We start from the raw sequence: 15,111 nt of genomic DNA, 5'->3' as shown, positions 1-15,111 counted from the left end.
GACTCTATCCATGCAGTACCAAGTCAAACATTTAAATTCAATTATTTACTTTTTAAAATCAAACTCATTCAATTTTTTTTCTTTGAATGAGCCATTGCAAACTATAATGAGCCAATGCTTCTAAATATACATAAAAAATAAAAGAAGAAAATGTATTCCAGAGTATAATCGATATAATATCTATTATTATTATTTTATTATTACTGATCGTTGATAGGCTCTGTGGCTTTGTGTTTGCTGAGTGCTGACTTCACATTGCTGTAAGGATGATGATGATGCTCCCTCTGCTGTCCTGTTATCTTCTTCTCTCAGTTATTCAAGAGTCATGCAGCTGTAGGTGAATATATTTGCTCTGAGTAAAAGCATGTAAGTGCGCAGTGACATTGCATAACAATGTTCAATCGTTTACTCACTACAGCGAGTCGAAATTAGCCAACTCAGCAAACCCGGTTACCTGTCATCATCGGTGTACAAAGTCAAAGTCTTGACGGTGGTAGAAAAGGTACGTCCAGAAAAAAACGTTCACGCAGTGTGGATACTATAGGTTTGTATTTTTAGCTTCAGTAATATTATTGTCGGCCTCATCATTAGTTCTGGGACAGTACAGAATTCGCTTCCTGTATTATTATTGCTAGTGATGCTTAGATATTTCTAGTCTTTCATAAACGTTTACCACAGTTTCCTTCAAAATGCACAGCCACTGTTATTGTTTCTATTGATAGTCGGTATTAGCCACCACTGTCGTCAAGTTAAAACAGTTTAAAAGTACGTGGATTGAAATAAAAATAAATGTATTTATTATGGGGTTACAGGGGGGACATTAAGGTATTTAGGCGGAAAGCATGCATGACCATTTTTTGTAAACGAAAGGTCGTTTGGCCACTTTCTACAAGCTTACAAACAATTCTGGATATAAATCTCTCTCTATTTTCAACAAATAAGCAGTAAACGGAGAGGCTTATTCAGAAAATATGTGTCAACATGAGGAGGTCCGAAATATGAGTTGGCCCCACGCTCATATTTTGGACGTTTGCTATTTTTGCAACGACCAACATACCTAGTGCTAAAAATACTAAAATAAAAATAAATTAAAGCTAAGTAGAAATATATATATATATATATATATATATATATATATATATATATATATATATATCGCGTCCGTAGTCTTATATCCATATATATATATCATATATATATATATATATCGCGTCCGTAGTCTTATATCCATATATATATATATATATATATATATATATATATATATATATATATATATATATATATACATATATATATATATATATATTTTAAACTAATAAAAATGACAAAAGCACATAACGAAATTACTAAAACTGAAATTTAAAAAATAAAAGCTAATTCAAAATATGATTAAATACTATAATAGTATAAACAATTATAGGCCTACTAAAATAACACTGAACACCTTGCTTTGAGTGATTTTACGATTTTCTAGCAATTATGCACACAAAATATAGACAGCTTAATCTGACATTTTTGCTGTTAAAATTAGGCTAGTTCATTTAATATATATATTTTTTGTCGTAATGCAGGATTTTTGCCTCTTATGCTTAAAAAAAAAAGAAGTAATTTAAAACTAGTCAGGTAAGTGAGAAAGACACCAAGTCATGCTCAGGGAATTCATATGTGACCATTTTTAAATTTTGTGATCATTGCTTTTACTCTGAGCTTTCAGGTGCGGTGATGGTGGAGGACAGGCCCATCATGAAGGGACGGGTAACAGTGTACTCAGTGCCAGGCTGTCCACACTGCACACAGGCCAAAGCTACTCTGCTGACACTAGGTGTGCCTGTGTGTGAGGTGGATGTGAACAAGCATGGAGAAATAAGGGCGCGAGTGAAGGAGCTCACAGGTCACAGTGCCGTACCACAGATATTCTTCAATAACCTTTATGTTGGAAACAACGAGGACCTCCAGAACCTGGTGAGATAAGAAACAGTAACTGATGTGTGATTTCTAGTGATGTTCGGATCATTTCACTGACTGAACCAATCTTTTTTCAAGTCATTTAGTTCATTTCGTCAGAGTGTAATTAAAACATTAACGTTAAAATGTTAACAGCCAAATTCCCCAACACATAAACTTATGCAAATGTTGATCACATTAAGAATAAGAAAAAACGAATGCAGCCGAAGCAAATCACTTTCTTTTGTCATGTCACATCCCCATAGGCTGAAGCTATGCAGTCTGTACCGGAAACAGAAATTATTAGTTCACCTCCCGAGTCTTCGGGTCTGAGTCGTTTGTTCATCGTATGTTATGGAAAAGAACCATAATGACAGAAGTTCATTTATTAATTGTAAGAAATTTGAGACCAGAAACGCATCACGTAACTGAGAGAAAACAAAACTAACTACGCTTTTGTTTGTAAGGAAGTTTGGGAATTATTAACGAATTTCTGTTTACAATACGACTGTCACGTCACGTGACAAAAGAACGAACGACTCAGACCCGAAGTCTCGGGAGGTGAACTAGTTATTTCTGTGTCCTATACAGAACCTATGGTATATTACGCATGCACGGTCAACACAAGATGAACGAATCATTCTCTGAGACAACTCGTTGTTCTCGAGTCATATTTAAGGTTCGTTCAAAATGAACGTTCGTTCAGGATCAACTCATCACTAGTGTTTTCACTATTGACTAACCTCTGGCTGGATATTTGCTTCTAGGAAATGAGACTGAACCTCACGAAAATATGTGTTTGTGTATGTTCTTAGAATCCTGAGCGGCTGAAACATCTTGTCCTGTCGGTCAGAGAGGAGCCTGTGCCGCTGGACGCTCCGCCTGTGCCTGTGGAAAATAGCACTGAGACTGATGGAGGTTAGTACTGAATAGGGCTTTTCACACTGAGCTTAACCCCGGGGTTATCATCATTCTGAACCCAACCTTTAACCCTGCATTGTGGTGCCAAACTTGTGCAGTGTGTGAAATGTCACAAAAATGACTTTAGAAAGATGGCAGCATCATAATTTTATTTTTACACATACTGTAGATGGGTAGGCCTATTAGTAAATATGTTGACTTAAGCAATCCTTGTTGCATTATATGCCAATGGTGACAGTTCAAAAATGGAAAAAAGCAATGGTCAATGGTCAAAAACCATATGTGGGTGACTTTGCATACAGCTGATATTTTTTTTCTTTTAAAGATGAATTTCTGAAGAGCAAAAAATGTTAAACTAGAACTAGAACTGTATGTCATTTCCTTCTATCAAAACAATTGCATAGAACACACCCGTCTGAGTTCCAAAAATAATATTTTTCCCAAAGTTTGGATGCCTGTAACTCAAGAAGTATTAAGTATATCTTTATATTCTTTTTAGATTCTGGTTTTTAACAAGCTTTTCTTTTGGTATTTTAATTTTTAAGGCCCTGCATGGTTAATTCCAAAAGATATTGGGATCTCAGTGTGGCTCCATGTGCAAATTGTTGATCATGAAAATTAATGTGTGTGATTGGGCAAGGGTTTATTTCTGGATTTTTTTTTTTTATGGCTGCATGTGAACTGCCCCTTTCCATATCACCAGCTGTTTCTCCAAGGAAACGAGCAAAAATCCTTGCTTTCAATGTATATAAGACTGTGTATACAGGAACATCTTCACCTGGACTGACTGTGCAGTGAGAAGGGATCCTTCAGCACTCTCTGTTTAACACAAGAAATAAAACAATGGTTCAAAACACTGAAGAATTTATTTGGGTTTAACATTAATTGTCATCATGTCACAAACAGGTTATTTATGACCAGGACAAGTCAGAAGTACACAAAATCTGTGTGGGACTAGTTGTGACTCTCTGTGGAACCTGTAAAACCTTGCTGCCCTGTCAGTGATGACTAAACAGGCAGCATTGTGGGTATGTAGGAAACAGAAACTGGTAGTGACTGGCTTCCAAGGCACAGTAATGTCATCTAAAAGGATTTCAAGTGAGCTTTAGAGACAGTGTGGTTATTTCTAACTAAAACTAACACTATTAAAACAAATTTTTGGTAATTGAAATAAAGCTAAAATAAAATATAAATATTAGATGAAAAACTTATTTATTTCAGTTTGTCAAAGCAACATTTCTAATTTTGGTCTGAAGTACTAAAATTTTAATTAGATAATATAAATATATAATATAAAGACAAAAGCACCTATCAAAATTACTATACCTATACCTATAAAAACAAACTAAAATTAAAATGAAAAGTGAAAATATAAAAATAAAAGCAAATGAAAAATATGAATAAATTCTATAATAGTACTTTATATAAATAATCCTAAAAACATTTATTTCTAGTGACTACAATGCTTTTTAGCCAGCAGCCATATCACCCTGTAGCCCAACACTGAAGCTAAGCAGGACTGAGTCTGGTGGTCAGTACCTGGATGGGACACCTCCTGGGAAAACTGGGTTGCTGCTGGAAGAGGTGTTAGTGAGGCCAGCAGGGGGCGCTCACCCTGTGGTCTGTGTGGGTCCTAACGCCCTAGTGTAGTGACGGGGACACTATACTATCAAAGAGCACCGTCCTTCAGATGAGACCGATGAACCGAGATCCTGACTCTCTGTGGTCCAATCACTGTTTGGGGTCAAAATGACCCCAATGGACTTTTCCTTCATTTTTTAAAAGTGTTACCTTCATCGCAGGGGCATGAAACTCTGTGACTTTTCCTAAATAATCTATCTAAACATGCACAAAAAAACTGGGCTTGATTTGGTTGTTCTAAAGGTGTGTAATTTTTTTTTTACCATTTAAGGTGTTTGGGGTCAAAATGACCCCACATTGAAAATGAATGGGAAAATGAAAAAAATGACTTTTTTAAATTTTGTTTGTCAAAAAAATTAAAGTAAATCCATTATAAATCTGAAATTTTTTACAAATAAACCAAGGTCTGGTCCTAGAGCATAAATAAAAAGTAGAACGAACTTTCTATCTCATACACACACACACGCACACAAACACACAAATGTATGTGACTGCAACAGAGAGCATTTTTACAGAAATTGGTCCGACCTAGAGCATAAACCCAAAATGGAACGAACTTTCTATCTCATACACACACACACAAACACACACATATGTCACTGCAACAGAGAGCATTTCTCTGTTGCAGTGAGACCTTTTTTAACAGTGATTAAGGGTTAAAAATGGATCACAGGATGTCCTTTGAAAAGAGTAGGGGTGTAACCCCAGCATCCTGGTCAAATTTGTCCATTGGCCTCTGTCCATCATCATGGCCTCCTAATCATCCCCATATACACTGATTGGCTTCATCACTGTCTCCTCTCCACCAGTAAGCTGGTGTGTGGTGGGCGTTCTGGCGCAATATGGCTGCCGTCGCATCATCCAGGTGGATGCTGCACATTGGTGGTGGTTGAGGAGATTCCCCCCTTCAATAAAAATCAAATCAATTTCAAATCAAAAAAAGATATACAATCTTAGTAAACAGGATGTTAGTCAAACCTCGGACACAGACATTCCTTTCGGTCACAGCGAGAATAGTAATGGCGAGTTCCCATCCACAGACATTTTGGTTTACTTACTGTGAAAAACTGATTTGTTGAACTGTGTTTGCCGTTGCTGTGTCGGCTCTCCTGGTATGTTCTGACTCGACTCGCTTGCACTTGTTAGACAGGAAGGAAGCAGGTAAAATTGCCCGTAGTTTAATGGTGAGGAAGCGTTTGAACTCTGACTGGCATGTTCCCAACGCAGCGCTCAGCACTGGAGGAACTGCAGCGTTCGGCCCCATGAGGGGAGGCCCATCGCCACCAGACTCACAGTCTATAGTCTCTTTGGCAACCCTATCTTTCTGTACTCTTTAATGTGCTCAGTTCTGCTTGTGTCTTTAAAGCGAAAAGCTCAATGATTCTCGGGTTAATTTCCAGTCTTGCAGCGTCTGGACTGTTTTTGACATTGGTTAAATATTGCCTGGTTGTTTGTAAGTGTTTGTAACACTTATTGCAGCACTATATTGATGTTCCTCAATCATTCATTTTGATTTCAGCAACTCTGTATTCAATTAAGCCTTTAACATACAGACTCCATTATTATCTATAATATTATAATAATAAATATTATTCATAAGTAATATGATAAAATAACATTATTTTTCTATTATTATTTGATGCTCTCATTCGCACTCACGGTGTGCCATCTATTTTTAGTTTTTGTGATTAGGCCTTGATTATTTAAATTGAATAATCAAGATTGCGGTTACAGGTGCGGCGATGAATTAATCATGACAAGTGTCATTTACAGCGTTCCATTAAAGTCTATGCAGTGCACGTGGCATCAACATGTGCTACTAAACGTGGAACATATTTTTTGCAGATGCTGAGCATTTTAACATGCCTGTTGCACAAACGCAATGTAAATCTGATTTAATACCGTTGAAAGATCTCTTATGCTCATTAAGGCTGAATATATTTGGTCAAAAATACAGTAGAAACAGGATTATTGTGAAATAATATTATTACAATTTAAAATAAGTTTTCTATCTGAATATATTTTAATGGTTTCAGCATCATTTCTCCAGTCCTCAATGTCACATGATCCTTCAGAATCCATTCTAATATGCCCACCTGGTGGTTAAAAAAAAACATTTCTTATTATCATCATCAATGTTGAAAAACATGAATGCTGCTTAGTATTTTTATGGACACCATGATGCAATTTTTTTCAGGGTTCTTTGATAAATAGAAAGCTCAGAAGAACAGCATTTATTATTAATTATTTATTTATTTTACATTATAAATGTATTTTCTGTCACTTTTGTTCAGTTTTTGCATCCTTGCTGAATAAAAGTTTGAATTTCTTTTTTAAGGTGAGACACTAGTGAATAGGACAAATTTCTTAACTAGCAGATATCACCATGAAACTTTCCCAGTTGATTACCTACATTAAGATGAGAAAAAAATGTATTACAAGTTTTCTGTAATTTAATGTTTAAATATGCAAATTATGCATTATCTAATTAAATATGCGCTAATTTGCATATCTTTTAAAAAACTAAATCTGAGTATTGGATAAAGCCAGGTTCAAAATTATTTTTTCATTGTGTTCACATATTAGATGGGGGAAAAAATTACAGAGGGATTTATGGATATCTACTTTTGTTATCCTATAAATCAATCATACTGTCAATTAGAGCTGAAACAACTAATCGATTTAATCGATTAAAATCGATTATTAAAATAGTTGTCAACTAATTTAGTCATCGATTAGTTGCTAAATAACTTTTATTTGCCGTAAGCGGCTCATTTTATTTGCCGTAAGCGGCTCATTTCGTGCATATTTTAAATCTGCGGTGACCAAAGTGTGGCAGTAATGAGCCACCGGAGGTTTTACTCAGCCAGTACAGCAGGAGAAGTAGCGAATAGCCAATAGCTGGCCTTGTTTTATGTCACATGCTTCCCGCACAGCGTCTGTGCAGCATTCAGCGAGATGGCGAAGGCAGACGGCAGTGGAGCTCGAGAAAGAAAAAGAAAAAAGCGGAAGATAAAACTAATCGAACGAAGCAGCATTCGGCAGTTTAGGATATCGCACAATATTTGTCAACAAAGAAAACATTTCATCACTGGAGAGTTTTTTTTATCGACACCATCGTATCAATTGATTTTGATTAATATGCGCGAGGGAGAGAGAAGCAAGACAGCGCTCGGGTGAGTGCGCGCGCGCGGCCGGGGCTCTCTCTCTGCTCGTTCTTATATATGCCCTGTCAAGCTGACAGGACTTAAAAACACATGCAAATGATACACTTTGTTTCACTCTATGGTGGTTAAACTCTGCAATTAATTGTTTTTTCTCGGAACTAATGTTTTTGTTGGAACGAAAGTTTACATCGTATGTTTCTCCGGAATCAGCCAGCGCGAAGGACGTCTATATTCCGATTGGTTGCTGGCGTTTGCCGCTGAACCGCGTCATAGCTTATTACCATAAAGTTGAGCTACTTTCAACTTTCTAATTGATTTCACAGCATAAGCTATAAAGCTGTTTCCCAGGTATAAGCTGTGTGTTTACAGGAAATAAATAAATAAATAAAATGCAATTTGCTGCAACTGTATTCTGTTTTATTCTTATTCTTCGTGAAAATATGTTCTGCAAGATTCATTAATAAGCTTTGTTCGGGATGTTAAACTACTTTAGGAGCCCAAAGGACTGCCATGGTGAAAACATTTGAAATCTCCTTGTGAAATTTGCTAGAGTACGTATGGGTCAGTGTTTTGATTGCAGAAGAGTTCGACAAAGGCTTACTAACACATAATAAAACAACTCCAGGTATGTTTTTGATGAGGATATGACAATGCAAAATGGTTAAAATCTCTAAAAAGTATGTTGAATGATAAAGACCCTTTGTTAATAATTTACTTGGGGGAAAAATGGGCAAAACTAAAATATAAGTACATAAACCGATTAATCGATTAATCGTAAAAATAATCGTCCGATTAATCGATTATCAAAATAATCGTTAGTTGCAGCCCTACTGTCAATAGCCTTAAAAAATTGATTTTTCGTCTTAAAAAAACACTGACCCCATCCTTTTTTTGATGAAATTATGATGTCATAATTGTGTAGCCCTATTTATAAAATGTTTTAAGAAATCTACAATTTATTATATTACGTAATTTGATTGTTCAGCATTCACAGACAACAATGACTTCGTAATACTTGCATACTGAATTTCAATTGGTCCTCTGTCTTGAATCTATTTGCATTCTTTTATTGATTAGTCTTGTCTTTCTTGCATATTTTTAATCATTTAACCACTCGCTGAGTGCCGCCACAACAGCAAACCGGCTCTGATGCTGCATTACATTAGTTTCATCTTACTTACAACTTTAACACTGTTCTTTTGCTGCCTTACAAGCTTTGGTAATTCCTCCAGGAAACTCAAATCTTGTTTAAAAGAAAAGAGTAAATATCGTCTATGGCCTTTTGTGTTTGGTTGTTTCAGTCATTTTTATTCTCTGTTTTGTGACACTTGCCCTATGCAGCGTGGGAGCTCTCGGAGGCACTGAGGAATCTGATCCTGAAACTTTACTCTGATCACCTCTCTGAAGATGGCAAGGTAACACACCGTTTCACCGTCTCATCACAGGCTGCATATCAAAAGGCTGCAAGACCATGCTCAATGGATTCGCCACAGACATGAACACTACATGCACTCAGACATTTGAATGACCTAAGGAGCGTTCCACCGCATTATGTTTTAAATAAGTAAGGTATGTGTCATTGTGACCGTGTGGGTCTCCACTTTTGACCAGGCAGTTGATTACAAGGCCATGTCCCGGAGCCTGTACTTCGAGCGGTACTGTGATCTCGCTGTCCAGCTTCAGCGCGTGGAGCTGCTGTCCATGAGTCGAGAACAGAAACTGGCCTTCTTTATCAACACCTACAATGCCCTCGTCATCCACGGGAACCTGCGTCTGGGCTTCCCCAAAAACATATGGCAAAGGTATCGGGTAAGAGACGAGGAGAAAAAATGGATTGTAAAGTGGGGGACAAAATGAAATTCTTTCAGTGCTTGTACATTTGTTGTCTTGTTTTCCAGTTCTTCAACTATGTGAGCTACTTCATTGGTGGCGAGGTGTTCACACTGCAGGATATTGAAAATGGAGTGCTTCGAGGAAATCGAAAAGGCGTGGCACAAATCATGAAGCCCTTTTCCAGGAACGACCCTCGACTGCAGGTATCCCAGGAAGAGGATGAGCGGTTTGTTCAGTATAAGCTCATTCCTCAATATAATAGGATTGTTAATATTATTAATGTTGCTGTGTTTCTCGTTGGAAAGTTGCTTACAGTGTGTCAAGGGTCAAAAGTCAATTCTTATTTTGTGTATCTATGCAATAAACATACTTTTTTTTTTTTAACAACAGCACTATTTTCAGTGATTTACTTAAGCAGGTTTCTAGGTGTATTTGGAAGTATTTAGTTTTGCTTTATTAAACCGAAATTATGACTTAATTAAACAGAAATTACCACAGATATTAGGCCTGTCAAAATAATAAAATGGTTTAAAAAGATTAAAAACAATTAACTGTAATTTCTCTGTAATTAAGGCTTTGTAATTAATTCTCAACCTTTTTGACTTTGTCTAAGCTAATATGTACCTCTGGTACTTATAAGTTGTCATAACTATAAATACATTTAAGAATATTATTTCAGTTAAATGTTTTTATTTATTTATATTTTATTGTTATTTTAAATATATATTTTTTGCATTTTGATTAAGATTTTTAATATAATTTACGATTTATTGGGTTCCCCCTCAATTTGCTGAGGTCCCCCTATGGGCCCCGACCCCCTGGTTGAGAAACACTGGCCTAAACCTATTCATTTACTTTTCAAGGAAAGAAAAAATATTTGATGTGCATGATACCAGAATATCCAGACAGTTCAAATGTTTGTGGTCAGTAAGATTTAAAAAAAAAATATGAAAATGAATACTTTTTTTCAGCAAGAATGCATTAAATTGGTCAAAAGTGACAGTAAAGACATTTATAATGGTGCAAAATGTTTCTATTTCAAACAAATGCTGTTCTATTGAACTTTCTATTCATCAAAGAATCCCAAAAAATGTATCACAACTGTTTTGACATTGATAATAACTTATTTTATGTTGTAATAATATTTAACAATATTGCTGTTTTCACTGTATTATTGATCCAATAAATGCAGCCTTGGTGAGCTTAAGAGACTTATTTCAAAAAACATTAAAAAAATCTTACTGACCTCAAAACAGTGGTGTTGTGAAACTGTGGGGGTGCTTGAAACAAAACATGCTAGGAAACACTGGAGTAAAAGATATCTGAGAATGCTATTAACAGCAGTAATGTGTGTCTTCATCCATTAGGTGGCGCTTCCTGACGTTGAGCCTCTCATTCATTTCGCACTGAACTGTGGTGCAAAGGGCTGTCCTCCAATTAAGACATACACACCACAGGTTAATACCCAAAGGACTCTCATTTACAATACGCTCTATAAATGTCTATACATTCTTTCTGACAGTGTAAAAAGCATATTGTGTTTAAATTTCCATGCGTGTCTCACATCAGGACATTGATGGTCAGTTGCGTACCGCAGCGGAAGCGTTCTTGGAGAATGACGACAGCTGCGTGATTGACAGCGTGGGGCGAGAGGTGAAACTCAGCCAGATCTTTAAGTGGTACAAGGAAGACTTTGGAGGCACTGATGAGAAGGTATTACTAAAATATATCTTCACTCTCAATCCATGGACATGGAAGACGATGTTAAGCGATAATTCACACGGAAATGAATCTTTTACTCGCATAATGTTATGACTTTCTTCCTTCTGTAGCCTATAACACTAAAGGAGATATTTAGCAGAATTTCTAAGCTGCTCTTTTCCATACAGTGCAAGTGGTTGGGGAGCTTGTTTTGGGTCTGTCTTTAAAGAGGACATATTATGCCCTTTTATGAAGTCTTGATTTAGTTTTTGTTGTCTACTAGAATAGTTTTTCATGCTTGAATGTTCAAAAAACACATTATTTTTCACATATTATTCATTGTTGCAGCTCCTCTGTTCCCAGTCTGTCAGTAACACTTTAGTTCCTGTGTCTATGAAGCCTCTCCTTCCAGCGCAGTGTGCTCTGATTGGTTGGCTGGATCAGTGTGTTGTGATTGGTCAACCACTTCAAGTGTGTTTGGGAAATGTCACGCCCCTTTTCCATAAGTGAAGTTTCAACACACTACTAATGCAACTAAACCAGGCCTCGCCTTGAGCCTTAAGCGGAGATTATTTAAATGCGTTTAAATTTCCAGAAGAAAACTCAAGACTATAATCGAGTCATTTCAGGGAGTTCAGAAACAGTGCGCACTAATATAGAGAATAACTCCCTTTGAAATGACTGTGCTTTATAGACCTTTGTTTGCTTTGTAGAGCATGACCTTTCTCATGCTCAAACAGTAACATTACTCACTGAAGAAAGTTGAAAATGTAAAAAAGCATTGCACACTTAATCAACGTGATGTTTTCTTTTTCAGCTGCTGAACTGGGTGTTTGATCATATGGGAGCGTCAGAGAAGAGGAGGAATCTACAGTGTCTGCTGTCGGAAGGAAAGGTCAAAGTGAGCTATCTGCCCTATGACTGGGCTATAAACAGCACAAACTGAACTAAACCACATTCTCATGCATATGATCACTCTATCACTGTGTTTCTATCGAACGCATGCAGCGGAGATGAGGGATTCAGAACAAAACTACACCGTGAAAATGATAACTATGCATTTAGATTCCCTTTACCTTGTTCCTTCACCTCCCAAAGGGCAATGTGTTACTGTAGCCGAATATTTCTAACAACATTTTTTACCTATAATCTTCTAAATTGTACTGCGGCATTTTGCACTTGATTATTATGCAGTTCAATGTTTTATATATTCACCTACAAGGATTTATTTACATTATCATATATATTGTATCTAAGTATATTTATTTTTTACATATTTAATTTAGAGTTTCTAGCAAGACTGAAAAGTAAAACATGAACTCATGAATCATAATGAAACAAAATAACTTTGCACAGACTTGAGCAATGGTGCATATCGCTTATAATATATTTTTTCTTTTTTACTAAATGACCTCAAGGAACAATATTTAATCTTTTTTATATATGTGCAACAATTTAACAATACACAGTAATAAACAGCAATATTTACCTGCATAAATGTTTATGAAAAACATTTAAATATATGAAAGATTTGCTTCTATAGGAATGTTTTCAGTCGATGGCGCATATTAGGAGATGCTATTAAAATACGTGTCTAAATTCACAAATATATAAAAAATAGCTGTCTATATCTTTCTATTCACTATTTCACCCAGAAAAGAACATTTTTGTCTTCATTTACTCACCCCTATTTGTCCAACCCTATATTATTTTCTTTTCTTCTATGAAACAAAAGGGAAAGTGAATGGAAATTTAATTTATATTCCACCAAAAAGGGAAAAACATATCATGCAAGTGTTCAATATGCCTTGTAAGCTATATTCCAAGTCTTCAAAAAGCCATATGTTATTTGTATGAGGATTAGATAAAAACATTTTTTACTGGTGTTTACTGCAAGTTTCAGTGCTCGCTGTTTTATATCTGGACATGTTTCTTCTAGGACATGGACGATTTTGAGGCATGGATTAGTTTGTGGATCTTTCATGCTGTTTTGTACTTTTGACTCTGTCTGAATGATGTATGTATTCAGCAGAGAACCAAGCGGCACACACATCAGTTAATCAGAATGACACCAGCCAGTAGCATTGAGTACTTTTTGAAATGCATGATGTGTCATTTGATAAATTATTGAAAGGGCATCGGGGCTGATGGAATCTCATAACTGGTTTCTCATAAACAGGGCCTGTTTCGTATGAGGCGAGTCAGTGCCTGATTTGATCAAGGGGTTAACAAAAATCCCCCATAATATTTTTATAGAAAATGAGATCCAGACTGAAACTTTCTGAAAATCGATTCCCCATCTGTCTTGCTTAAGGCAGTGAAAATCCTCATGAACTTGGAAGCCTTTTTGAATCCGCGAGCAACATGACAACACGGAAAAATCCTGTTTTAATAGATGTTGATTTACTGTGATGCAGTAATAGGCATGTCATTTATCCTTTAATGCATGTGATACTATAGAATAGTATTGCAAGGGCTGATACTATCAGAAGCACGAGTAAAACGAGGTTTGGTACCTCCTGTTTCAGCCAGTGCCTTTTCACCTTTGCATGATTTTCTCATATTACACCACTTGACCGAACTTCCCATTGCTTCAGGAAATCTGTTCATTTGAAACTTTCATCTGCAAGCGGAGAGAGATTGGTGAATCATAGCTAGAAAAAAAAGTCGCAGAGTTACCTCATCCTTATCTCGTTCACTCTAAGGACGAATATAAATGCAATGCAATTACCCTGAACAAAATGTCAAGATGAGACTCATTCGTATGCATGGAAATGATTTGAATCTATAGTGCAATGCTGCAATACTGTCTTTTATAAATGAATTACGATCAAATAAAATATATTCAATAAACATTTCATGTGCCCTTATTTTTGTTGAAATGAAAAGATGCCAGACAGTGTTGGTAATTAGCGAGTTATGTAATCAGATTACTTTTTTTCAAGTAACGAGTAAAGTAATCCATTACTTTTTATAAATTTACAACAAAATATCCGTTACTTTTTCTGTTTTCCCATTTGTAGACTGTCCTCATGTCGAGAGAAATCGGGAGTAAGTGCAGAGATGTTGTGTGTTCTGTGAACATGATGGCCACCGTAGTTCTAGACTAAATGTGAACATGCGTTTACTCATCTCTCTTGCGCAAAAACAGATTCAGTGTTCCTCAAAATGAATAAAGACAGAGAAATGCAAACTCAGAATATTACGCAAACCTGCAATATTCAAACATGTTAACACTAATCTATGTATTTAATCTCACTTCATTAACCAATGTCTTTGCTGATGATCTTTGATGATCCAATTATTAATAAGCAAAAAAGACTTAAGATAAACATCACAATTGTTTTGTTTTTATTGCTAAAATAAGAGTTTTAAAATTTCTATTCTTCTCTAATCAATTTCAATTTTGGTGTGAAAGGGCCTTTATATTTGCCAAAAAACATAACTTTTATTTATTTGTTATTAAAAAACAAACAAGCAAGCCCAGGATAGAAAAAGCAACGCAAAAGTAACGTCTAATGCAGGGGTGGGCAAACTTTTTGGCTCAAGGGCCACACTGGGTTTTAAAATTTGACAGAGGGCCGGCCCAGTAGCAGATTATGAAACACGATCTCATGAAAGTGTGTATCTATACCACAAATTTTATTTCTCGTGCCATTTATACGCCAAAAATGTTTGAGGTTAATTTTTAAATAGTCATATGTTAGATAATTATAGCCTATACTTTTTAAATATTGTTTATCCTTATTATTATTTAATGGTCCTAACAGTAAATTAGAAAGTGTACACTTAGAAGAGTAAAAATGACAGAAGGTTACGTTAATTCAACTTTATTAAAACTGCATATGGCAATCAATTTGCACTTCAAAAAGTCATACATTTGTGGGGAAAAAACGGAATA

At 35.8% G+C, this 15,111-nt stretch overlaps 1 protein-coding gene across 8 annotated transcripts; it reads left to right on the top strand.

The window, feature by feature from the left end:
• The first annotated feature begins 239 nt into the window (after window positions 1-239).
• LOC311088462 (uncharacterized protein) lies at window positions 240-14,065 on the top strand. 8 transcript variants are annotated; one of them, XM_084122582.1, is made up of 10 exons: window positions 240-333; window positions 419-502; window positions 1,718-1,965; window positions 2,763-2,865; window positions 9,018-9,091; window positions 9,288-9,485; window positions 9,575-9,712; window positions 10,877-10,966; window positions 11,079-11,222; window positions 12,028-14,065. In XM_084122582.1, exons 3-10 carry the CDS (start codon window positions 1,726-1,728, stop codon window positions 12,154-12,156), a joined length of 1,116 nt encoding a protein of 371 aa, XP_083978708.1. In that variant the 5' UTR covers window positions 240-333; window positions 419-502; window positions 1,718-1,725; the 3' UTR covers window positions 12,157-14,065. The 8 variants fall into 8 exon arrangements, with proteins under 8 accessions (XP_083978708.1, XP_083978712.1, XP_083978711.1 ...); XM_084122586.1 differs by having other exon boundaries at window positions 251-333; window positions 1,711-1,965; XM_084122585.1 differs by having other exon boundaries at window positions 257-337; window positions 1,711-1,965.
• Window positions 14,066-15,111: the final 1,046 nt, after the last annotated feature.

This window comes from Abramis brama (genome assembly GCF_963993115.1).
Source record: "Abramis brama genome assembly, chromosome: 8".
Lineage (NCBI taxonomy): Eukaryota > Metazoa > Chordata > Actinopteri > Cypriniformes > Leuciscidae > Abramis > Abramis brama.
Note: the sequence above shows the minus strand (reverse complement) of the source record. Positions and strands in the feature narration are given on the sequence as shown.

Excerpts from the sequence above, each read along its gene's own strand:
- LOC311088462 (XM_084122582.1), top strand. The coding sequence starts at position 1,726 with ATGGTGGAGGACAGGCCCATCATGAAGGGACGGGTAACAGTGTACTCA. Across the intron at positions 9,092-9,287 it reads ACCTCTCTGAAGATGGCAAG|GCAGTTGATTACAAGGCCAT; the intron begins GTAACACACCGT and ends ACTTTTGACCAG. Across the intron at positions 11,223-12,027 it reads TTGGAGGCACTGATGAGAAG|CTGCTGAACTGGGTGTTTGA; the intron begins GTATTACTAAAA and ends TTTCTTTTTCAG.